Raw genomic sequence first — 25,353 nt, 5'->3', positions numbered from 1 at the left:
GTTACACATGTTAAATCTTTCTTTGTCTAAAGTTGAGTCTTTATTTTTAACCTTTTAAAAAATATTTATTTATTTATTTTAGAGAGACAGATTGAGAGAGAATAAGCAGGGAGAGGGGCAAAAGGAGAGGGAGAGAGGGAATATCAAGCTGACTTCCCACTGAACTCAGAGCCTGGTGGGGCTCAATCCCAGGACCCTGAGATCATGATCCGAGCCTAAATTAAGAAGATGTTTAACTGACTGAGCCACCTAGGCACCCCTATTTTTAACTTTTCAGGCAAGGATCCAACTGCTTGGTAGCAATGTAATTTGTGATTTTATAATGAGTGCTAGCAAAAGGACTCACTTTGAAGACATTGCTTAATAGCAGACTTTTCTGAAACTAATTTTTCCCTCATTAAAACAAGGAATGTCAAGTTCCCTTACTAGTATGCATGGTTTGCTTTCTCAGACTTTTTTTTCTTCTTGAACAACCTCTTCATCTTTTTAATTAAAGTTCAGTTAGACTTGTTTGACCTGTGAAATTGTAGGACTACACTGAGGCCCTACTGAGAGAGATAGGAGAAGGTGTTTGGGTGGGTTCATACTGTTCTGTTTTAGGCAAGGATTGCTCTATAACTTGCATTTTATTTTATTTTATTTTATTTATTTATTTTTTAAAAGATTTTTATTTATTTGACAGAGAGAGAAAGCACAAGTAGGCAGAGCGGCAGTCAGAGGGAGAGGGAGAAGCAGGCTCTCCACTGAGCAGGGAGCCCAACTCAGGGCTCAATCCCAGGACTCTGGGATCATGACCTGAGCTGAAGGCAGCCACTTAACCAATTAACCCAGGTGTCCCTATAACTTGCATTTTAACTTGCTTTTGCAAGAAGATGGATTAGGTTAAGTGTTGAGAAGTATGACTGAGAGTCCAGGCATCAGGATATTTTTCTTATCTAGAGTAGGTAGAAAGGACTGGAAGGAAAAATAGATGTGACGTGGCAGGAATGTTCCCTTGTATGCGAATGGTTGGCTCCTTGTCTAAAGATTAGTTTAATTACATTTTCTCTTCTGCCTTTGACCATTCCAGGAAGAAGCAGCCTGTCAATTTTTCTTTGATTTAAATGAAAAGCAGGGAAGGAAGCGTTCATCTACAGGCAGAGATAGCAAGTCTTCTCCTCATCCAAAACAGCCTCGCAAACCTCGTAAGTACCTTGGTTCCTGAGGTCTTCTGTGTGAGCAGGTCTTGTGTGGGACAAGGCATTGCTAAGGGAGCCTCTTCTGGAAAAGGAAAACTGTACAATGGGTCATTAAGACCAAAAATAAAATAATACTGAGATGGCCTGATTTTGAGGGTATCTGAGGCTATTCCTGAAAGAACTATGGAGAAAGCTCCTTTCCTTCCCTCACATCTGTAAAACATATGAAGTAAAGAGCCTACAAAACCAATGAGGTTCATAAAATCATAGAATAATCAAACTGGTAAAAAGGATTGTAAGGTTATTTCATTGAAATCCACGTTCTCCACCCCTTTGTGCTATGTTTCAAAGTTGAAGAAGTGGACCTTGGTGGGGTAAACTTATTACCCAGAGTCCTCTGGCTGGCTCGTGGCAAAGCTGGGGCTAGAATTGGGACTCTTGACATCCAGTTCAGTGTTCTTCCATTGCAGCTCGTTGCCAGTTCGATGCTACTTTAGTCAGTATGTGGTCATCCCCTTGTGGTTATCCACCTATGAATTGGTTGCAAATTCAGAGCTTTTCTCATAGTGGTCCGTTTCATTGATAGTGGTGATGGGGAGTGGGGGGACACAGTGGAAGCACAGCAGGGCCAACCCTTTGTGGCAGTGCTGTATACCAGTCTTTTCGATGCATGAAGATCAGATAAGGCTGAGTTCTATAGGGTGATTATATATATGCTGGAGTGCTTGGACCATAGTAACATCTGCTTTCTTCCGTCTAAAGCTCAGCCTCCAGGACCCTGCTGGTTTTGCCTTGCCAGCCCTGAAGTGGAAAAGCATCTGGTGGTCAACATCGGCACACATGTGAGTTACTTCCGTGGACCTTTTACAGAGAAGGACACCCTTATTTGTTTGTCTTTCATTGATTTAATAAAGTCATAATTTACATTTCATAAAATCTACCCACTTTAATAAAGTGTACAATTCACCAGTTTGTAGTCAGCTTACCAAGTTGTGCAACCATCACATAGCACAGTTTTAGAATATGTCCTTCACTGGTGCCCATTTACGGTAAATCCCCATTCCCATCCTCAGCCCCAGGCAACCACTAGTCTACTTTCTGTCTCCATAGGTTTGCCTTTTCTGCACATTTCATATAAATGGAGTCATACAATATGTGGTCTTTGTGTATGGCTTTTTTTATTCAGCATAATATTCTTGAGGCTCATTCATGTTGTAGCATGTATCAGTCCTACATTCCTTTTTATTGTCCTTTTTATATATTCTGTATATTTATCAGTTGTTGGGCTTTTGGGTTGTTTCCACTTTATGGCTATTAGGAATAATGCTGCTACGAACCTTTGCATGCATGTCTTTGCGTGGACATATGTTCTCATTTCTTTTGGATAGATACCTAGGAATGGAATTGCTGGTAAATTTATATTTAATTTTTTAAGAAGCTGCCAAACTATTTTCCAAAATGGCTATATCATCTTACATCCCCACCAACAATGTATGAGGGTTCCTGTTTTCCGACATTTCCCACATTTGTTATTGTCTGTGTTTTTAATTATTTTAATTCTCCTGTGGTTTTGTTGTGCCACAGTGCCCCCTCCCTTCCTCCCTCTCTGACAAATAAGTGTATCTCCTAGGGTGATGCCTTCATACACTTTTTGACCTTTTTTGGTCCATACAAATTAGAGGTGATGAGTTGCTTTCATTAATTACTCAGTATTTAAAAAAGGATTTTCTTTGTCCTAAAAAGGGAGTCCTCTGTTGCCTATATACTCATTTTGGGTGAAAACTGTTGATATTCTTTTTTTCTATCTTCAGATTTAGAAACCTGAGTTTATTAATTTTTATCTATAATTATTTAACCCTGGGAATAGATTCATACTAAGTAATTATATAAGAGACTAAAGTGATTAATTCTCAGTTTTGCCTAGTAATAGAGAATATAGCATCCCAAGACAGGAGTACCCATATCTACATTCTTAGTGTGGGTAACTGGGAACCCAAGATAATAATTAAAGGGTTGCCTGGTAAGCACTGAATCAAAGAACTGGATGATCCTGAGGATGATTTTATTCAGGCTGTGGAAAACTGATGAATTATGTGTCTCACAGTAAAGTTGTCCCATTTCAGACTTCTCCAGATATTTTTCCTTGGGCGGGACTTGTTTAGGTATTGAATAATACTGGTCTTTGACCCTCATTTTCCTGGCATCTGTATAGACCATTATCCTTCTTTTTCATTCACTTAGAATGAAGAAAGCTTGATTTTCAGGATTACAGTTGCACCCTAGTCACCTGTGACTAGAATTGGCTGTTTCCCATGGCTTTTGATGGAAATATTTTATAGACCATTTCTCAGTGTGTAGTGCTTCTGCAAATAGATACTTTCTTCTCTTTTTCATTGATTTATTCTAATTTTGGTTTCTGAGGGTGAGCATTTCCTCAGCTTATCCTCACAATCTGAAGACCCTTTATTGTGGCCTCCTATAGACTGACCAGAGTCTCAGTTTCATCATTGTACCCTTTTTAAGTCACATCCCTCTCTACCTTTATAGTTTCAGACTAAAGAGTCCCAGTCTTCTACATTTAAATTTTATGTCTTGATTATTGGCACACTCCTGTCCCTAGGGGGAGCACTATTGGGTCGAGGCCTGGGACCTAATTAGGCCATGGAGTCTATGGATGAACTCTTCAGTAGGAAGAAGAGCAAACTTGAAAAGTTTTTGGTTTTACAGGAATGCCCTTTTTGGATTCTCTCTTGGACTTTGTTTTCTTCTTTGGATTAGTTTATGCTATTCTTCTCTCCCACACAGCTTGTATGGTAGGCAGGCTTTGGATTGCCTTCTGTTGGGGAACCTTCAATAGTTCAAAATGGCACACAGGGGAAGACAGATTTGGAACAGGTGACTTAGCTCAGGGCTGCTCTAGGCCTCAGGGAGAAATGACCTTTCCTTTCCATCCACCTTTTAATTGCCCAGGGTTATCTAGCCCAGGGTATGAGACTAGGGGATAATCAAAGAAACCTGTTTCTTTCTCATCTAGGCCTGAACCACACGGGCAAAAAATATCTCTGGTCTTGTTTGTAGCCCAGCCCAGCACCCCAAGTAGGAGGGCACGTGAAATTTTTAGGACTACCTAGTATTCAAGTCTACACTTAGCTGTTGTTCTTTGTCTGGTAGAAACCTCTTAGGAATCTCTGGGACCTTTGGGCATCTGGCAGAGGGTTTAGAATCCCCTCCCTGCAACCATTCCTCTTGATCTCCTCTCACTACTTTTTTTTGTCTTGACTTTCTCTGTCTTTGCCATGCCTTCCTCCAGGGATATACATGGAACTGTGTTAATGGCCCATGGCCACAAACTGGTAAAAGGAGGGAAAGGCTGCTAAGAGTCCAAAATAATTGTTGCAAAATCCATGCATTTTACTTATGGGAGAAACATTCATTCAGGTATTATTTATACATTTTTAGAGATAATTCAAGTATAGAACAAAAGATGAGAAGTTGAAAGGAAGGAGGAGACTGGGCAAGTGTGAAACTGTTCACAAGTACTGGGAGGTACTGCACTGGGGGTGAGGGGGTGCTCTTTAGTCTGGACTAGAAACCTTCAGTAGCTTTACTGGACATTACAATATAAAAACTGATGTTTATAGCAGTGACCCTTTGACATGAAGAAAAGGTTAGAAGACTCAGGCTTCAAGAGTAATCTTTTAAAACATACAATCCAGGGGCGCCTGGGTGGCTCAGTTGGTTAAGCGACTGCCTTCGGCTCAGGTCATGATCCTGGAGTCCCAGGATCGAGTCCCACATCGGGCTCCCTGCTCAGCAGGGAATCTGCTTCCCCTCTGACCCTCCTCACTCTTGTTCTCTCTCTCTCATTCTCTTTCTCTCAAATAAATAAAGTCTTAAAAAAAAAAACCATACAATCCAAAATAATTATTGTTGAAACTAGGAAAATATTTTAGTGCTTATGAGGCTTTGATGACTTGTCATCTGGAAGATTAAGTTTGTAGATGTGTTCTGTCCTCTATGCCAAGTAAATCAAGGATGGTCATGCTTTAGATTGTTTCAGATACCTCTTCTGTCATTCTGTTGGATTGTCTCAGTGTTAATGATAAATGACTCATTCCTTCAGTCTTAACATTGAACTCATGACACGAAAAGGAAATGTTGGATTGCTTTTTCTAAAGCTGTAGTACCTTCATTTGCCTATGGTGATAGTCACTGGCCATTTCTCTACTCATAGTGTTTTCCCTTCAAAGAATATCTGAGTGTAGAGCAGTCTTGCATGTTTTGGTTTTGACAGAAATATTTTTAATTGCTGCTTAGCTGCTGATATCCACTGTTGGGAGCCATAGTTTCCTACTTCTTTGGATGTGTCTGAGTTTGAGGTTTCTCCTTCCTTCCATCCCCTTAGGTTATCTATTTGCTTTCATTTTGTATAGGTTAGGCAGCAGCTTAAGGCTGTAGGGACACTGGATGCTAATCATGACATCTTTGCCTTTTTTGTGAGTCCAGAGGGTATACTTAGGGGGGGGCATGTGGAATTTGATGTTATCATAGGGAAAGTGGTCATTTTGAAATCAAGTGTTATCTTTCTGTGGCTGAAGGCAATAACAACTGAAAAATCGCTTTCAAGTTTGGATCCTGGGAGGGAAAAACCAACTACTGTTCCTGTCTCCTTCAGCTTTGGTGTATTCAAAGCCAAAAGCCTGATGGTGTGCCATTCATTTGCTCCCAGTTCATTTGATAGCTGGATAGAGATTTGTTGCATCTAATTTTATTCTTCTATCAGGTTCTTGTTATAACCTCTAAAATCAGGTTTTTTAAAGTAGGAGAATTTCTGTTGATAGCCTCTCGAGCACTTTGTCCACACCCTCATGGTCACTCTTTGTATAGGCTTTTCTCCCTGAAGAATCATACATATGGCATTGATGTCTTGATTCTGTGTGCTTCCTCCATAGTGCTACCTTGCCCTGGCCAAAGGAGGCTTATCTGATGACCATGTCCTCGTCCTACCCATTGGCCACTACCAGTCAGTGGTAGAGCTTTCAGCAGAGGTGGTAGAAGAGGTGGAGAAGTATAAGGCGACACTGAGGCGGTTCTTTAAGAGTCGGGGGAAACGGTGTGTTCTATTTGAGAGAAATTATAAGAGCCATCACCTTCAGCTACAGGTAGGTGGCCTCCACCCAGGAACTTGGAAGGACCCGGTGGGACCTGGATATTGACAGGTATTTAAATAACATCAATTAAGAGTTCAATATATAAGTCCAATCTAAAATTAAATATTTAAAATTTTAGTATTTAAAATAGTGAATACAAATTTTCATATTAATGTTTGACTAATGTTCATTTAAAAGGTTAAAGATTCTCTGATGATAAATCCCAGAGATTTCACAGGGAAGTGCATGGTCAGTGTGAATGGGCCAGCACAGATAGTAAGTGCCTTGTTTAGAAAAGAAACGGGTACATTGAGGAAGGTTTCAAGAAAGATTGGGCCCTTGTTAGGTAGGGGTGGAAGAGAGTGGGTATTTATGTGAGTGGGTATTATTCCACCAGCATGAGTGAAGTCTTAGAGGTGAGAAATAGTCCCAGAGCCTTGATGGAGCTCTCAGCTCAGAAATTTGGGGATTGTTTATGGATAATTGGTTTGTAGTTGTGGTGGTTTTCTTTCTGGCACATTTGTTAAATTTTCAAATGGGCCTGACTCTGCCACATATATTACATAGGAGCCAGCAAGGGCTTGATGACAGAGAGATCTCTCTCTAGCCTTTCCTGCATCAGGCATTGGCTCCCACATGTGGCAAGCTATCTCGTAAGTTTAAGTCCTTACAGACAGGCTGACACAAGCCTGGCTGGCCTGAGGAGAATCTTTGCTGAGGGGTATGTTCCACCCCTGTGATGGATTTGCTACTTCTCAGGCACTGTGCGGGAGGCATGACCTCTCAGGGACCTGTACAAAGAGTTTCTTCTATCTGTCTGCCTCCCCCCCCCCCCCAGGTCATTCCTGTGCCACTCAGCTCCTGCAGTACAGATGACATTAAAGATGCCTTCATTACCCAGGCAGAGCAGCAGCAGATTGAGCTGTTGGAAATCCCAGAGCACGCTGACGTCAAGCAGGTGACACAGGAGGGGAAGGATGTAAAGTAAAGGATGAGAAGTAAAACGTGGTTTCTGACATGTTGAGCCTGAGGTAATATCAAGGCAGCTCCGAAATGTTAAATAGGCAGCTGGACAGTTTGGACCTAGAGCGTGGGGTACTGATTGGATCTTGGAGATGATGAGGGTGGCATTACAGCAATGCCTCAGTGCATTCCTGGAAGAGCAAAAAATGCGAAATTTCCTAAGGCAGGAACTTCGAAGGATGGGTGCCACTGGGAGGATCTTTGTAATATCTGGTAGTTTGGCTTTTTAAACTGTGTTCCATTCAGTGGCTTGGGATCTGTACTGCTCCCATTCTTTTTCTTGTGCTTCTAGACTGAATGCTTTGCCAAATAAAAGTTTATATAAGAGATGAGCTAGGTTTTAGATTTTTAAAGCATTATGATATGTCCTCATACAACTCTGTTTACTTTAGATTGCACAGCCAGGAGCAGCATATTTTTATGTTGAACTTGACACAGGAGAGAAGCTTTTCCATAGAATTAAAAAGAATTTTCCTTTACAGTTTGGAAGGTTTGTATATTTTTCTTATTTTAAATGTGTTTTCACTAGGCCTACTATGAACAGATCAGTGGGCTGCATAGACAATTGAATAAAAAGCCAAGTAGGAAAGTCTTTGCCCCAAGGAACCTATGGTCTTAGGGCAAGTCAGATATTTGCATATGTGACAGTAATGTAATGCAGAATGTGAAAAGCATCATAAGAAAGTTTTGAGGAATAGTGGACTTTAGAAATTCAGAAAAGGGGGGGTGCCTGGGTGGCTCAGTCATTAAGTGTTTGCTTTCGGTCTTTAAAAAAAAAAAAAAAAGGGACGCCTGGGTGGCTCAGTCGGTTAAGCGTCTGCCTTCAGCTCAGGTCATGATCCCAGGGTCCTGGGATCGAGTCCCGCATTGGGCTCCCTGCTTCGCGGGGAGCCTGCTTCTCCCTCTGCCTCTGCCTCTCTCTCTCTCTATCTCTCATGAATAAATAAATAAAATCTTTAAAAAAAAAAAAAAGTGTCTGCTTTTGGCTCAGGTCATCTTCCCGGGGTCTTGAGATCGAGCCCCGCATTGGGCTCCCTGCTCAGCAGGAAGCCTGCTTCTCTCTCTCCCACTCCCCCTGCTTGTGTTCCCTCTCTCCCTGTGTCTCTCTTTGTCAAATAAATAAAATCTTTAAAAAGAAAAAAAAAATTCAGAAGAGGGAGAGCTTATTTCTCCTTTGTGAAAGGCTTCAAGAAAAGGTTGACATTGAGCCTGAGAGATAGATTTAGAGAGCAAATATTAGAGTGTGGGCCTTCTAGCCCAAAGGAATAAAGTGCTACCATTAATTGAGCATATGCTCTGTGCAGGCACTGTGCCAAGAGCTTTACATGCATCGCTTCATTTAATCTTCCCAACTCTGTAAGATAGGTACTGTCATCCCAGTTTACCACAGTGGAAATTAAGGCTCCAGAGCTGTGCCCAGTAGAACTTGCCATGATGTTGGAAATGTTCTATAAATCTGCACTGTCCTATAGAGTAATCACTAGCCACATGTGGCTCCTCAGCACTTGAAATATAGCTAATATGACTGAGGAACTAAATTTTTAATTTTAATTAGGATTAAAATTTAAATATCTAGATCTGGCTAGTGGCTCCTAAAGTGGATGGCATGGCTCTAGAGGGGTTAAGTAGCTTGTCCATGAGCACACACAGTAGATTCAAACCCAGGTATGTTCAACTCTAAAACATGAGGTTTTTAACCTCATTGTTGTGTAGTGTCCTAAGGCCTAGATGAGCCTTCATTTATGCTCCTTATATTAGACAGAACATGATTGTAAAACCATATAGGGAGTGTCATCATAGGCAGACTGAAGATAGGAAGTTGCTGGCAAGAGGAAATAGAGTATGGAGGGAGGGCAGTAGAAGAGGTGCAGAACAGATTATCTAATGCTGGTATCTGATTTGCAGTTGTTTTTTTTTTCCTGGTTAGAACTAAACTTTGAGTCAACTTTGTACCCTTCTTGGACTAATTTGGGAAACCTCCAAGAGATTGCTACCATTGAATATAAGTCCAGGAAATGTGGTTGTCTACATTTTAAAAAAGATGATTGATAAGTTAAGAGAATAGGTGTGATTAGGGACTTCAAACATCTCACATTATCTTTTTGTTGTTGCCTTAGCAACAGATGCAGATGCAGACACTGATGATGTAGGCACATAATTGCAGATAGACACAGGCATATAAGCCCACAGGTGAGGTTCTCTGAATGATTTTGTGCTCATGATAGTCTTTTGTATTTTCAATGTTGACTGTTTTTCAAAATACTAATATACAATTACATAACATTTTATAGTTAACAAAATACTTGAAAATATATTTTTTCCCCACTGTACAAGAAAGATGGTTCTGTCTTCATTTCATAGATGAAGAAGTAGGCTCAAGGCTTGACCAGGGAGCTAGAACTTGAGCTCAGATCCTGTGACTTTTAGAAAACTCATGTGATTTGTTTTCAACTCTTGTATTTATTGCAGTTCAAAGTGGAAAATGAATCATATAGATACACAAATAGAGTTCTTTCTTTAAAAAAAAAAAGATTTTATTTTTTTAAGTAATCTCTGCCATCAATGTGAGGCTCGAACTCACAACCCTGAGATCAAGAGTCACGTGCTCTACTGACTGAGCCACCCAGATGTCCCAACTAGAGTTCTTTCTTTTTTTTTTTTTTAAGATTTTATTTATTCATTTGACAGAGAGAGAGACAGAGAGCACAAGCAGGGGGAACTGCAGAGGGAGAGGGAGAAGCAGGCTCCCCCCCGAGCAGAGAGCCTGACGCGGGGCTCGATCCCAGGGCCCTGGGATCATGACCTGAGCCGAAGGCAGACGCTTAACGACTGGGCCCCCCAGGCGCCCCCGAGTTAGTTCTAATATATCAAAATGAGTGTAAAAATAAGTAAAAATGTACAGCAGTGACAGAAGGTAGCCTGTATGTAAGTGTGTCAGGATGTATTCTTTAGTCCTGAGAGCCAAGGTAGGTTGTTCTGCTGACATTGAGCCTGTGCGGTTGCGCCTGTGCAGGCCTGAGTCCTCTAGGAGAGGCAGAGAGTCAGTGGTATGTGATACTAGGCGTGATCTGCATGATACCCTCAGCAAAGTCATGGTCTAATGGGGATGACAAAACTAGAGTTTAAGACAAGACGTGTATAGCTGGTTTGGGGCTTGGATTGTGTTATCTTGCTACCTCACAAAACCCTACTGCATTTCATAGGTGAGGAAATCAAGACTCAGGGATGAAGTAATATTCAAGTCAGAGACAGCAAGTGGTTGAACTAGGAATGGAATTAAACCTCTTCTATCTTTTTAAAAAGGTTTTATTCGGGGCGCCTGGGTGGCTCAGTTGGTTAAGCGGCTGCCTTCGGCTCAGGTCATGATCCCAGGGTCCTGGGATCGAGCCCCACGTCAGTCTCCCTGCTCGGTGGAGAGCCTGCTTCTTCCTCTCCCTCTCCCTGCTGTTCTGCCTACTTGTGCTCTCTCTCTCTGTCAAATAAATAAAATCCTTAAAAAAAAATCTTTAAAAAAAAAAAAAGGTTTTATTCATTTTAGAGAGAGCGTGCTCACGTGCATGGGCGGGGGGAGGGGCAAGGGAGAGGGGGAGAGAGAATCTCGAGCAGACTCCCCGCTGAGTGTGGAGACTGACCAGGGTTTGATCGCACAACCCTGAGAGTATGACCTGAGCCAAAACCAAGAGTTGGACGCTTAACCAACTGAGCCACCCAGGTGCCCCCAGCCTCTGATCTAACACCAGGGCCCAGTCTTTGTACTGTGTCAGTGCTGCTTTTATAAGTATCAGTAATGTTCCAGCTTGTTCAAGAGACAGAAATAAATAGGGTTTGAAGGTTTAAGAAAGAGGTGGGACCTGAGCTGGTCACTTAACTTGAATATGATTTTGATAGAATGGCAGAGATGGCCTTCTGGGCAAGAGAAAATAGTATGAATAAAATCAGAGGAATCTGCATACCTTCTTTGGGGGATGCTGAGAGGGGCTCTTTAGCTGTAGAGGAATAGAGAGAAGAGGGGGCTTCAGGCTGATATTGTTCACACTTTTTTTCTGCAGGGAGGTACTGGCCAGTGAAGCCATCCTTAATATTCCTGACAAGTCTGACTGGAGGCACTGTCAGGTCAGCAAGGAAGAGGAAGAGATGCTGGCTCGCCGCTTCCGGAAAGACTTTGAGCCCTTTGACTTCACTCTGGATGACTAAGCAAAGGGAAAGGCACTTTATGAACTTGACAGGAAGTAGTAGCCTGCTTTTTTAAAGGAACTACAGTCTCCCATGGGGACTGTTTTTCTGCCTCTTTTTTGTGCATTCCCATGGAACCTGCTTGCAGCAAGAGGCCTAAGATTGAGTATTTTTTGAAAATATTTCTAGGATGAAAATCCTGTTAAAATAAGCATGTCTGTCGTCCAGCTCCAAGTACAGCATATGTTAATCAACATTTTCAAAAACATTAAACTATCAAAATCCAAATGCTTTTCCATGGTTGGGAAGTATCTTATGTTCATGTTACCTGTACCATTAAATGAAGTGGTGTGTATGTGTGAATGTGTGTGTGTATGTGTGTAATAGGGTCCAGGGCTTTAGACCCAGCTGTTATTCCAGGATCTCACAGGTGCCTTCTCCCTGAACAATCTAGGGTAGAAAAGGGACCTAAGGCCTTTGCCATTTTTCTCTTATAGCATTCATCTTGTTGATATAAAAGAGCTCTTTCAGCCCTTTAGCAAATACTTAACTCCTATGTGCCAGGCATTTTTCTAGACTCCAGGAATATGGCCCATGTCCCAACATGGTCCCCGTTATCCCAGAGTTTACAGTCTAATTGGGAAGAGAAGGGGCAGATTTTAAGAGAAGGAAGATGAGTTCTGCTTAGGATAGTTGCAGTATGCTGTTGGGTAGTTGTAAACTCATGGAGACCTGGGTTGGTGATAGTGCTTTGGGGATCATCAGGGTGTAGGCCATAGCTGAAATTATGAAAATAAGATAGGATGAATACAGTCCTAGGCTGAAGATGAATACCTAAGTATCAATATTTAAGGAGTCCTTGGAAATAGAGTGATCCACAAGTACATGGAAAAGAGAGAGGGAGAGATCACAGGAGAATGCTGTATCTTGGAAGCCAAAAGAAAAATAATTGTTCCTTTAGATTGGGCACTTATGGCCCAGACAATGTTTCACTTAATTCTCACAAAATGTCTATTGAGGTATTTATTGCCTCCATTTTATACATGAAAAAACAGACTCTCAAACTTGAAGATCGTGAAGCCTAAGGTTGACCATCCCAGAATTTAAAAACAAGCTAAGCAGCATCCCCGAGAATGGGGATGTTCAAAGACTGAACTATGAGAAACAACCTGGTTCCTGCAAAGATGGCCACTTTAGGGTCAGCCCACTCATCAGTATCCTTAGGTCCTCAGCATCGCTCCTTAGCTCTTCCAAGTGAGTGTTACAAGAATTTGCCCACCCCCCATCCGCGGAGCTCAGACACACTCTGGTGATAGGCTATGCAGTACACCTAGCAGACAAAGGGCTTTATACTGTTAGGGGCAATCAGTACCGCAATCATCAGTGCAGTCGGCCCAACTCTTACAGATGTGTTTGGGAGGTACCATTTGCCATCACCTCCAACTCCAGCTCCATGGCAACTAAGCACATGTGGGAATCCAGAATCTGCTACCACACATTACTGAGGCCCAACACCATGACATGGCTTGTACATGCAGTGTTCAACATTCTGGTTGCACCATTCAGGGATTCTCAATCAATAGACCCGTGTACTCTGCCAGAAGCCAGTTCAGTGCTTTCAGAACAGTCAGCAACACTGCTGTGGTGCACGTGCTGTATCCACCTTTAGGCATCTCAGCATGTTACATCTGTTTGTGGGTCACAAAGTGTTAGTTGGAATTTAAGTACTGAGATCACCACAGGTGGGGCTGTGCAAACGATGGTCCAAGCGCACATCATCTCAAAGGGGTTTCAAATGACCACTAATGCAACTGATACATTTCTTCAGAATATTGGACGCCACAGTGATTTTTACACCCAGAGTGACCGACTACATCCCCAAGTTCTGTGAGGCTGAGGCATATGACCAACTCAAAGTGAAAATGGAAAGCTGGTTCTTCCATGCTAAGGCTATCCGCCACTGGGAAGCACTTCTTGTTGCAGCAACAGCATTCCTGAAGCTTGCATCTGCAGCCCTGCATCACACATCAGAAACAATTCCCGCAATGAGGAACTACTGCACTGGCAAACCCATAAATGGAAGACCACTGGACTGCAAGCTCCGTGAGGCATTTAGGGGAAAGCTCCCGAAATCAGGAGGAATATTCTTTACTTCGCAACAGCGTCACATCCTTGAGTCGTTTGTGATTACAGGGGAAATCCTGGAACAGGTGTACAAGAAGTCAAGCAAAAGAAGAGCTGAGCCTGACTTTATGGAAGATGATTAACCATTAAAAAAAAAGACTGTAAAATTTAATGCATCAGTAGACCTGTTAGCGCAGGAGTCTTTCCAGTTTTTCGATTCCGCAATATTTGAATCATTGGTGGCTTTTGCCAGTGCCAGTTCAGCGGGTGGTGGGGTTGGAGGATAGATGGCAGAGGTCGGAAGAAAGGTGAAATGGAGACGGGGTGGAGACGATGTGAAGTTTAGAAAATGACTTGAATGGAGAGGTTATAGTTTTGGAAGCCTGGGAAAACATATGTGGGTTCTCTCAGCCAGGAAAATGCCCGGGGGACTTGGCGAACTGAAGGCGAGCTCCACTCTTCCCGATCCTTTCGCTGGCTGGACTCCTGTATGCCCCGGGGGAGAAGCTGGGGCAGGGCTTTTCATGTGGCGGTTACCGGAAGTGACGCATACATCTCGCGAGAAGAACGACGCGCGAGCCTCGGCGGCCCGGAACCGGCCTGGGAACAGTGGCGGAACCTGAGGCCGCTTGCCCTCCCGCCCCATGGAGCGGCCCCCGGGGCTGCGGCCGGGCGCGGGCGGGCCCTGGGAGATGCGGGAGCGGCTGGGCACCGGCGGCTTTGGGAACGTCTGCCTGTATCAGCATCGGGTGAGGTGGGGCGCGAGAGGGAGCGGCGGTGGGTGTTTGTCAGAGCGTCTGTGGAACACAGCGACTGTCAGTACGTGAGAGACTGTCGGTGAGACTTTGCGCAGTAGTGTGGGCCAGTAAGCCTGTGTAAATGAGTGAATGTGAGATACTGTGCCTGTGAGTCTGGTAACTGAGTCCGAGGCTGTATCCGAGGTCCTGGGTCAGTGTGTGTGAGATAGAGCTCTTAGGGGGAACTTCTGGTATGAATGCCAAGATATGACAGACTGTTTAGAGTGTGACACTGCGTATGTGTCTCCGAATGTAGAGTGTGTCGGGGTGTGCGAGGCAGATGCACATTAAAGTGTGTATTGCGAGCATGAATGGGTGAGAAAATGGGACTGAAGAAGGGGGTTGACTGTTGGAATGTGTGTGTTCATGTGTGTGCTTGGAGGCTGTGTGATACCTGTAGGGGCTGGAATAGACACGGAAGGTTTCATGGGTCCACAGTTGAGCTTTTGGAGGCATCGGGTAGGCTTCAGATTTGGGGATGCGTTTTGGGTAGGGAACAGTGTAAGGATCAGCTGGTGAGATGATCATGGCTTCCTAAGGGAAGGAAGTAGATTGGGTGTGAGGTGTTCTAGTCGGTGAAGACAGCTAACTTCAGACTCAGGAATTTTGCTTTAATTTAATTGAAAATGTTTAACCATTTACCAGCAGTTAATAATCATGTTTGAGATACGCATCTTTCAATATACCAATAAAAGCTATGAACCCTTTTCCCGGCAAAATGCACAGTTGCACATCCCCACCACCTTATGCATTGCCATTTGAAGGGGGGTCATGCTCTCCTGAAGGACATTCACAGACCTTTTAGAGGTATACATCCTTGACTAATAATCCTTGCAGATTTTGTTTTGTCATCTGTAAAATAGTTAAAGTAATTATTATACATCATGGGTCTGTTTGAGAGTTAAATAAGATAATATGTGTAAAGCTAAGTACAGTACCTGTCGTAAGTTAAACCCTCAAATGTTAACTCCTGCTGCTCCTGTATTGTTGCTGTTGTCATCATCTTTACCATTATTAATTGGCCTTAAAAAAGGAAGTGTCAAGATAAAAGTGGTGTCTTTGGAAGATTGTTTTGTAAAAGATGAAACTGAGTGAAAAACATGGGGAAGATGAGCAGTTAAAATATTATTAAAATGCTTGCAATTGACCTGTGAATGGAAAAATGAATTCAAGATTTGCTGTCTTAAGGAATTAGGGGTATGGATAGAGAGCCCATAATATAGGGTGGGAGGTAGGGGACATGGGAGTATGCTTGGGAGGAATAGGCATGTTTCTGTGGCAGTCACAATGACAAATGTCACTGCTGGAACTGAGGAAATTTTGTGAAGCAGCTTTCTAGATAGAGCATAGGAGGACATCTTGGAGAGAGGGAGAATGGGAGGTGAAGGACTAAGGCATTGAGTGCTTTGACAGCTAGACAAGTAGTAAATTTAATAATTCTGATCATCAGAGAGGACATAAGGCACTCAAAGAGAAAAGAGGGAGCCAAGTACTTCCAGTGGTATGTTGCCTATGGCCTTGTTTTCAAAGCCTGCCCATCAGCCTGGTCATAAGAAAAAATACGCTTGTTAGCCTGCTTTTGTGACTGCTTTTCTTGGTCCCTGACTGGAGATAGATCAACGCATCACTTTAAAAAAAAAATTGTAGTAAGATATATATAAAGTTTACCATTTTAACCATTTTTAAGTGTACAGTACATGGCATTAAGTACATTCACATTGGTGTGCAACCATTACCACCATCTATTTCTAGAACTTTTTCATCTTACCAAACTGAAATCATTAAATGATAACTCCTGATAACTCCCCATTCCCCCCCCCCCCCCCCCGCAACCACCCTTCTACTTTCAGTCTCTACTCTCTGGAATTCATTATCTTTTAAATGGAAGAGATTTGGGTTCTTCTAGAATGTTAGAAATCTCTCGAGAACTTTCCAGGTGTCTAGACTGGCTCTTCCCGCAAATTGGGACATTTGATAACTGGGCCTGTAGTGAAAAGAAAAGAAATACTCTGTCCTAAGACTTGGAAACAGCATCATTACTTTTCTAAGCCTGACTTCGTATTTGCCTTTAACAGCTTTCAAGATCTTTGTGTTTTGGTGGAAACCATGTCCCAGTATTTTATCTACGTCTCTTAAATCACAGTGAGGAAGAGAAAAGGATGTGAGATAGTTTATTTATCTGATTATTATGCTGGGTGCTGATGGTACCCAAGTCAATAAAAATAGTATTTTCTGCCCTCACGGAGATTTCAAGTCTAGTGGGAGAGGCAGACACAGAAACACTTTAAGTACAGTGTGGTAACCTATATAACAAAGGTATTTATAAAGTAATATGGAAGCTTGGCAAAAATAACCAAAGAATTCTTCCTAGGGAATAGGGTAGCACTTCTCAAAGTGTGTTTGGGAAAATTAATCGTGTGAAATACTTTGAAAAAAGAATACTGTGGTCAAATACATTGGGTAAATGCTGTATAAAATATTGTTTCACTTGGAGAGTCATAATCCACATTAGCATATTAAAAGCTCTGAGAAGTACTTTAGTAAAGAAACTAACTTCGTATTTTCCAATTTTTTTATTGTGGTAAAATAGATAACATTTACCATTTTTAAGTTTACAGTTCTGTAGCATTAAGTACATTCACATTGTTGTGCAACAATAGCCACTATCTGTCTCTGAAATATTCCCAGGTTTTAGGGCTTAATGTTGTTCGTGGTTATACTTAATTGTCTCCATGGTGGTAAAAGTTTACGTGGGACCTAGCTACAGCCAGGTACCTGCTCAAAACAAAAGAAAGGTTGAAGGGAATGAGGACTGTATTTAAGCTAGATTGTAGTGTATCCTACTTCCTTTTTTCTTTCTCTGTACATAGCCTGTCTTATCTCTAGCTTCTTCCCTTCACCATCCCTCTGCCCCCATTTAGAATATCCCATACAAGTTAATGTCTTGCTTCCTCATCTATATACTGTATTTTTTTTTTCTTCCTGTTTGGTCCTGACTGCTGTTCCTGGGCTGCATTTTACTGTTGCCAGAATGTGATGAGGTCTGTTTCCTGTAATGTGCATCAGGTGGGGTTTAATTTCAGTCAGAATTGGCTAAATTACTAGTCATAGGCAAGAGCTATTAAGTTCATTTTATAGATATAGAAATAGAAATATAGCCATTGTTAGGATTTTTTTAAATGTCATTTGAAATGTAAAGATTAGGAACAAATTTTGGAGGTTTTTTTTTGTTAAGCTTGGTTATATTGAAACTATTTCTTGCTCCTGAGGCCAGGTAACCCTAAATTATCACCTTCATTCTGGTTATGCTGACGGCTGGGGCCCTTGTTAGCTGTCTTGACTAAGCTCAAAAAGGGGTTTGTTGGGGAGACAGGAAATCTCAGCTCTAAGTATGTTAGTACAAGAGGTCTTTTATTGTTTTTCCTCTGAGAGAAAAAAAATTGTCTGATCTTCTTGGGCATTTGACCTGTCAAGATTTTTTCCCTCTCTCTTTTTTTCTTTTTTTTATTGCTTTTTATTTTAATTCCAGTAAACATACAGTGTTATATAAGTTTCAGATGTGCAATATAGCGATTCAACAATTTTGTTCATTACTCAGTACTCATTATTATAAGTGGACTCTTTAATCCCCATCACTTATTTCACCCATCCCGCAACCTACCCCCCTTCTGGTAACTATCAGTTTGTTCACTGTAATTAAGAGTCTGTTTCTTGGTTGTCTGTCTCTCTCTTTCTTTGCTTATTTTGTTTCTTAAATTCTACATACGAGTGAAATCATGTGGTATTTGTCTTTCTCTGATTTATTTCATTTAGATTATGTTTTCTAGCTCCATCCATGTTGTTGCAAATGGCAAGATTTCATTCCTTTTTATGGCTGAATAATATTCCATTTTATACTACATCTTTTTTTTTTTTTTAAGATTTTATTTATTTATATGACAGAGAGAGACACAGCAAGAGAGGGCACACAAGCAGGGGGAGTGGGAGAGGAAGAAGCAGGCTTCCCGCTGAGCAGGGAGCCTGACGTGGGGCTCGATCCCAGGACCCTGGGATCATGACCTGAGCCAAAGGCAGACGCTTAACGACTGAGCCACCCAGGCGCCCCTGTGCTACATCTTCTTTATCCATTCATCTATTGATAGACATTTGGCCTGCTTCCATAATTTGGCTATTGTAAATAAAGCTGCAGTAAACATAGGGGTGCCTGTATCCCTTTGAATTATTGTTTTTGTAGTTTTTGGGTAAATACACAGTAGTGCAATTATTTCATCATAGGGTAGTTCTATTTTTAACTTTTCAAGGTACCTCTATACTGTTTTCCACAGTGGCTGCACCAGTTTATATTCCCACCAACAGTGCATGAGGTTTTTCTCCACATCCTCACCAACACTTGCTGTTTCTTGTGTTTTTTAATTTTAGCCATTCTAACAGGTGTGAGATATCTCATTGTAGTTTTGGTTTGCATTTCCCTGATGATGAGTGATGATGAGCATCTTTTCATGTATCTGTTGCCCATCTGTTTATCTTCTTTGGGGAACTGTCTATTCCTTTCTTCTGTCCATTTAGTTGGATTATTTGTTTTTTGGGTGTTGAATTATATCAGTTTTTACATATTTTGGATACTAACCCTTTACCAGATATGTCATTTGCAAATATCTTCTCCCATTCAGTGGTTGCCTTTTAGTTTTGTTGATTGTTTCTTTTGCTGTGCAGAAGCTTTTTATTTTGATGTAGTCTCAATAGTGTATTTTTGCATTTATTTCCCTTTCCTCAGAAGACCTATCTAGAAAAATGTTGCTATGGCTGATGTCAGAGAAATTACTGCCTGTGTTCTCTTCTAGGATTTTTATGGTTTCAGGTCTCATATTTATGTCTTGAATCCTATTTTTATTTTTTATTGATTGATTGATTATTTTTTATTGATTGATTGATTGATTGATTGATATAGCGTGCACATGTGCCAGCAGGGAGGGTGGTGGGAGGAGGACAGAGGGAGGAGGAGAGAGAATCTTAAACAGGCTTCATGCCCAGCCTGGAGCCCAACACAGGGCTCCATCTTACAACTCTGAGATCATGACCTGAGGTGAAATCAAGAGCCGGATGCTTAACTGACTGAGGCACTCTGGCCCCCGTCTTTAATCCATTTTGAGTTTATTTTTGTGTATGGTGTAAGAAGCTGGTCCAGTTTTATTCTTTTGCATGTAACTGTCCAGTTTTCCCAACACCATTTGTTGAAGAGACTTTTTCCCATTGCATATTCTTGCCTCCTTTGTCATAGATTAATTGAGCATATAATTGTGGGTTTATTTCTGGGCTCTCTATTCTATTGATCTATTTGTCTAGTTTTGTACCACTATACTGTTTTGATTACCACAGCTTTGAATATAACTTGAAGTCTGGAATTGTGATATCTCCAGTTTTATTTTTCTTTTTTCAAGATTACTTTAGCTATTCAAGGTCCTTTTTTGTGGAATCTTTAGGGTTTTCTGTGTATAGTATCATGTCATCTACAAATAGTGAAAATGTTACTTCTTCCTTACTAATTTGGATGCTTTATATTTCTTTTTGTGGTCTGATTGCTGTGGCTAGGACTTCCAGTACTATGTTGAATAAAAGTGGTGAGAGTGGACATCTTTGTCTTGTTCCTGACCTTGGGGAAAAGCTCTCAGTTTTTCTCCATTGGGTGTGATGTTCACGGTGGGTTTTTCATATTATGGAGGCTGGGGTGAAGGTCAGTTTTGAAGCATTCCTTTAATAGTGTCTCATGGTTTGCCTAGCAAAAGCATTGGCTCAAGAGAGCTGTGGATAAATCTGTTTAATTAGTAAAGCTAAAGTATTTTGTTTCCCCAGGTTGGCATTTCTTTGATAGCAAGTAAATCTACCAAGAACCTAATTAATATATTTTTCTCTGTTGATTTTCTATTTTGACAGGAACTTGATGTCAAAATAGCAATTAAGTCATGTCGCCTAGAACTAAGTACCAAAAACAGAGAACGGTGGTGCCATGAAATCCAGATCATGAAGAAGTAAGTGTATTTGATGGCTTCTATTTCTCCAGCTCTGCAGCCCAGGCAGACGTCATCATAGGGAAGGAGGGTAGGAATCTGTTCTTTTCAGGATCTTTTGGGGAATGTGTTTTTTTCTTTCTCATCAAATGTATATGTTCTATCTCAAATAATAACATCACATTATGATTAAGTAAGTTTAGTTTTAAAAATCAGCTAAAAGGGTGCTTGGGTGGCTCAGTCGGTTAAGCAGGTGCCTTGGGCTCAGGTCATGATCTCAGGGTCCTGGGATCGAGCCCTGAGTTGGGCTCCCTGCTCCGTGGGAGTCTGCTTCTTCCTCCGCCCCTCTCCCCCAACTCATGCTCACTCTTTCTCTCAAATAAATAAATAAAATCTTAAAAAAAAAAAAATCAGTAGGTATTATCAGACTCAATTCTTCTGTGGGCAGAATCTTTCTTCTGGATATTGGGCAATATTCATCCATTATACTTTCTCGTTAAATATAATCACTACTCTCATTTCTTTATTCTTACCTATTTTTGTTGAATAGTATATCTATTGCTTCGTACAAAGTTACCCCAAAATTTAGTGGCTTAAAACAACAACCATTTGGGGGCCCCTGGCTGGCTCAGTCAGAAGAGCCTGTGACTCTTGATCTCAGGGTCATGAGTTCAAGTCCCACATTGGGTGTAGAGATTACTTAAATAAATTTAAAAAAAACCAAAACCTGACAAACATTTAGTATCTCATAGTTTCTGTGGTTTAGGAATTTGGGGAGTGACTTAGTTTAGTGATTCTGACTCAGGAGATCCCTCCTGAGACACCCCAAAATGTTGAGTGGAACTACAGTCATCCAAAGGCTTGAATGGGGTTGGAGTATCCACTTCCAAGCTTATTTATATAGCTGTTGGCTAGAGGTATCAGTTGCTCATCATATGGGCCTCTGCATAGGGAAGCTTGGATATTTTCATGACATGGTAGCTAGCTTTCCCCAAAGTGAGTGATCTGAGGAGAGAGAATAAAGTGAAAGCTGATTATCTTTTATGATCTTTCCTCGGAAGTAATATCTTTTCTACCACATTCTATTTATTAGAAATGAGTCACTAAGTACAGCCTACGCTCAAGGGTGGGAGAAGAATTAAGTTCTTAAAGGGAGAAGTGGGCATATTTTAAAACCTGCACAAGTAGTGTACTGAGTGCTTTACAAATAATTCTACTTGTCACAGCAACCCTGTTTTTAGGTATTATCCCTATTTTAAGATGAGGAAGTTGAAACTCATAGAGTCATACAACTGGTAGCTAATAGAGTCTGGATTTGAAATAAGTACTTTCTCACTCCAGTGTCTTTGCTCAGTTCACTATTAAAGTACTCAAACTTGGCTATGTGGCAGAATCACCAGGAAACCTTGTTAACAGTATAAATTCTCAGGCCCTACACATGGAGATTCTGTTTCCTTAGGTCTCTAGGACCTGGTAATCTATTCCAATTTTGAGATCCGTTGCATTGATGATGATGATGATGATGATGATGGCTGGGATGATATATTGTTAAGTTAAAAAAAAAAAGATGTTAGAAAACAATATATAGTGAGATTTAACATTTATTTAAAAATGTATCTATGTACAGATTGAAGCTAGAAGGAAATATGCCAGCATTTTAATATATTACCTATGGGTGGCATTGTAAGTGATTGTGGGAGAACCAGTATGATAAAGGCTTTGGAGCCAGACTACCAGATTTGAATCCTTACTTGACCACCTCCTTGCTGTGTGATCCTATATTATTTAACCAATTTGTGCTTCAGTTTTCTCCTGTGTGATGAGACTATTAATAAATCTACCTATAGTAGGATTATTGTGACAAGTAAATGAGTTAAAGTATGTAAAGTGGGTACTGTTTGGCACGTAGAAATGTAATAGTAGTGATTGTGATAGTATTTTTTTCTATATTTTATTTATCTTTAAAGATTTATTTATTTATTTTAGAGGGGGTTGGCAGAGGGAGAGGGAAAGAGAGAATCCCAAGGAGACTCTTTGCTGAGCCCAACACAGGGCTTGATCCTACAATCTGAGATCATGACCTGAGCCAAAATCAAGAGTTGGATGCTTAACTGACCAAACCACCCAGGTGCCCCATCTATATTTTATTTTTGAAAATTATTAATTCTTCATTATACAAAGGAGAAATTAGAATATTATAAATAATGCCAGCCTTTCTTCCACTGCCCAATTAACTACCATTTCAAACCCAATTTCTTTTCATTGGGAAAAAAAATTTTATTATAATGTTTTCCCCTTCTTGTTAGGTTGAACCACACCAATGTTGTGAAGGCCTGTGATGTACCTGAGGAATTGAATTTTTTAATTAATGATGTGCCTCTTCTAGCAATGGAATACTGTTCTGGAGGAGATCTCCGAAAGGTAGTGTGGATGTTTTGAGATGATGAGATAGTAAATCATGAACCTTAGCAACGCTTGAATCATATTTAATATGATAATCTAGAATAAAAGTCAGTACACTATGGCCTGTTATCTATTTTTGTGGCTGCTTTTTAACTACAACATCAGAATTAAGTAATTGTGACAGAGATCTGTGGCCTGCAAAACCTAAAGTATTTACTGTGTGGCCCTTTACTGGGAACATTTGCTAACCCCTGATTGAGAACATGCATTTTTTTGTAGGTGGTAGTGTTTGCAGGATGGGAGTGGATTGATTGTGTTAGACCAAAATATCAATGTCTAAGGTGTTTATAAAGAAGTTGTGTTAAAAAAAAAAAAAAAGAGGGTTTGTGTGTGTGTGTATATGTGTGTGGGTTTTTTTTTTTTTCTGTTGCAGGTCTTACTCATTTTAAATCTGTCGTATGGCTATTTTTAAATATATGAGGTTTTTTTCAATCTTTTTCAATTTCACATACTTTCCCTCTTTATCTTTACTTGCATAAGTCTTGTCATGAAATTAATTTGTCTTCAGTATGCTTTTGTAATTTTTCCCTTCTTACATTTTCTTAATTGTGACTTATTTTCTCATAGTGTATAGGGATTGATGTGTTGCTACTACTGCCCAGCAGTATTGGCAGTATACATTCTTAGACTTCTTTTTTTTTTTTTTCCTTTAGTTACTCAACAAACCAGAAAATTGCTGTGGACTTAAAGAAAGCCAGATACTTTCTTTACTGAGTGATATCGGTATGTAATCAATTTGAAAATACCATCATAATTTAATGCCCCTTTGGTTTATAAAAGGATTTATATACTACTTGGGAATTGAGAATTTTTGATGTACTATACAAAGCATACACTTTTACCATCTATAAGAAATTATCAGAAAAATTTAACTGTTGCTGTTGATGCTAAAACTAGGATATTTTATTGTTTTTTTGCTAGGAATCCATTTTTTACTAATAGATGTTCCAGTTGCTGACAAAAAATGGTGTAAAATGACCTTATTCAATTTTACTCTCCATCCCTCTCTGCCTAACATAGTAATTTTATTTACCAGTGGCATTGCATCTCATGGTTATCGGTCCTCAAGTCAACTCTTAGGATGAAATCTCTTTTTAAAGAATTACTCCTGAAAGATCCCTAAAATTATCTGCACTTAGGTCCTTGGAAGAAGGTCAGAAGCCAAGAATATGTTTCCCTATATATTTTGATTTTGCTGCTTTTCCTAGGTCATGGAGGTCAAGTCTAGTTGAAAATCTAGATGATTTAGGTGGAAGGGAAAACTAGAGGGATATATGTAATTCTGGAGTATTTTTTTAATGTTAACTGGATATTCTGTGGAGAGAATCTTAACTGGTATAATATCATTAATCATATAGTTATGATGGCCCATATAAATATGAGCATCGGAGGGGTGGCTAGCTGGCTTAGTCAGAGGGACATGTGATGCTTGATTTTGGGGTTGTGAGTTCAAACCTCACATTGGGTGTAGAGATTACTTAAATAAACAAAACTTAGAAAAAAAAGTTTGAATGTCAGAGTAGATCTGTACAAAATGTAAGATGAATTTATTTTTAATTCAGTATTTCTGTTACCTTAAAATACATTTTAAACTTTATTTAGGGTCTGGGATCCGATATTTGCATGAAAACAAAATTATACATCGTGATCTAAAACCTGAAAACATAGTTCTTCAGGATGTTGGTGGAAAGGTAGGTGAAACCTGAAGAAGTGTTACATGCCAATTGAATACAGTCTCCCTGGTGTAGTCTTTGAAGTCTGTTGTCTTTCCATAGCATTTTGTACTTTTTCTATCCCTGCCCTCATTACACTGAACTGTGGTTTTGTGTTTAATTGTCTCCTCTGCTAACACAGTGGCTCCCATTAGAGAAGGAACTGTGCCTATCTTGCTCACTTCTGTTTTCTAATAAAATATCTAGTAGAGGTAATAGGCAGTGAGTAAAAATAATTTGTTAATCCCTTACAAAGCACATCCAACACATGCACACATCCTGGATTTAGTTAAGTATGTTTACTTAACTATGTTTCTTATTTAAGGAAGAACAAACTCATTCTCCTCCCCAAAAGTCCTAAGTTCTATATTTAAGTAAAATTTAAAACCTTGATTTCTCAGATTCTTAAATGAATCATCTTGAGGAGAATGAGAAATTATGCACTGACTCCTGGAATACTTGTATTTATCAGAATAATTTGAACAGTTTTCTTGTGACTAGCACTCAGGTTCCAGTCCAATAAAGATGTAAAGCCAAGAGTCTGAACCTTGAATTAGATTGTGTGGTCTTTAGTTAGCGATGATGGTGGTCAGTTGGAGGTGATGAAACCTTGATGGTGCCTCTTTTCTTAGGAGCCTTTCATGTATGCTTGGCACCAACTGTTGCTGCTTTTTTTGTATCCAAAGACTTCAGGATATTCTTGAAGTTAGACTCACTCCGTGGTATGA

The 25,353-nt window shown here is 40.4% G+C and overlaps 2 protein-coding genes and 1 non-coding gene across 10 annotated transcripts in view; all 3 read left to right on the top strand.

The window, feature by feature from the left end:
• CWF19L1 (CWF19 like cell cycle control factor 1) overlaps positions 1–11,815 on the top strand; it is a 28,347-nt gene extending 16,532 nt beyond the window's left edge. For 4 of the 5 annotated variants that reach the window (XM_045878615.2, XM_045878616.3, XM_054508339.2 and 1 more), the window contains 6 exons: positions 1,070–1,184; positions 1,941–2,020; positions 6,131–6,340; positions 7,167–7,286; positions 7,744–7,841; positions 11,401–11,815. In XM_045878615.2, coding sequence (XP_045734571.1) covers positions 1,070–1,184; positions 1,941–2,020; positions 6,131–6,340; positions 7,167–7,286; positions 7,744–7,841; positions 11,401–11,545 — 768 coding nt within the window. In that variant the 3' untranslated portion in view covers positions 11,546–11,815. Of the gene's footprint in view, positions 1–1,069; positions 1,185–1,940; positions 2,021–6,130; positions 6,398–7,166; positions 7,287–7,743; positions 7,842–11,400 lie in introns of those variants that run through there. The other variant, XM_064595165.1, reaches the window with a different exon arrangement.
• LOC123847276 (small nucleolar RNA SNORA12) lies at positions 6,821–6,968 on the top strand. The gene has a single exon (XR_006791514.1). It is a non-coding gene; the product is annotated as a small nucleolar RNA SNORA12 (small nucleolar RNA).
• Positions 11,816–14,216: 2,401 nt separating the features above from the next.
• Positions 14,217–25,353, top strand: part of CHUK (component of inhibitor of nuclear factor kappa B kinase complex) — a 46,193-nt gene continuing 35,056 nt past the window's right edge. For 3 of the 4 annotated variants that reach the window (XR_010412548.1, XM_045878611.2, XM_045878610.2), the window contains exons 1-5: positions 14,217–14,397; positions 20,377–20,471; positions 22,757–22,871; positions 23,567–23,636; positions 24,516–24,604. Coding sequence is in view for 3 of the 4 variants with exons in the window: in XM_045878611.2 (XP_045734567.1) it covers positions 14,293–14,397; positions 20,377–20,471; positions 22,757–22,871; positions 23,567–23,636; positions 24,516–24,604 (474 nt within the window). In the remaining variant the exon portion in view is untranslated. Of the gene's footprint in view, positions 14,398–20,376; positions 20,542–22,756; positions 22,872–23,566; positions 23,637–24,515; positions 24,605–25,353 lie in introns of those variants that run through there. The other variant, XM_045878613.3, reaches the window with a different exon arrangement.

This window comes from Mirounga angustirostris, unplaced genomic scaffold (assembly GCF_029215605.1).
Source record: "Mirounga angustirostris isolate CCGP_5_RB_7025 unplaced genomic scaffold, mMirAng1.0.hap1 SCAF_6, whole genome shotgun sequence".
In the NCBI taxonomy this organism is placed as follows: domain Eukaryota; kingdom Metazoa; phylum Chordata; class Mammalia; order Carnivora; family Phocidae; genus Mirounga; species Mirounga angustirostris.
Note: the sequence above shows the minus strand (reverse complement) of the source record. Positions and strands in the feature narration are given on the sequence as shown.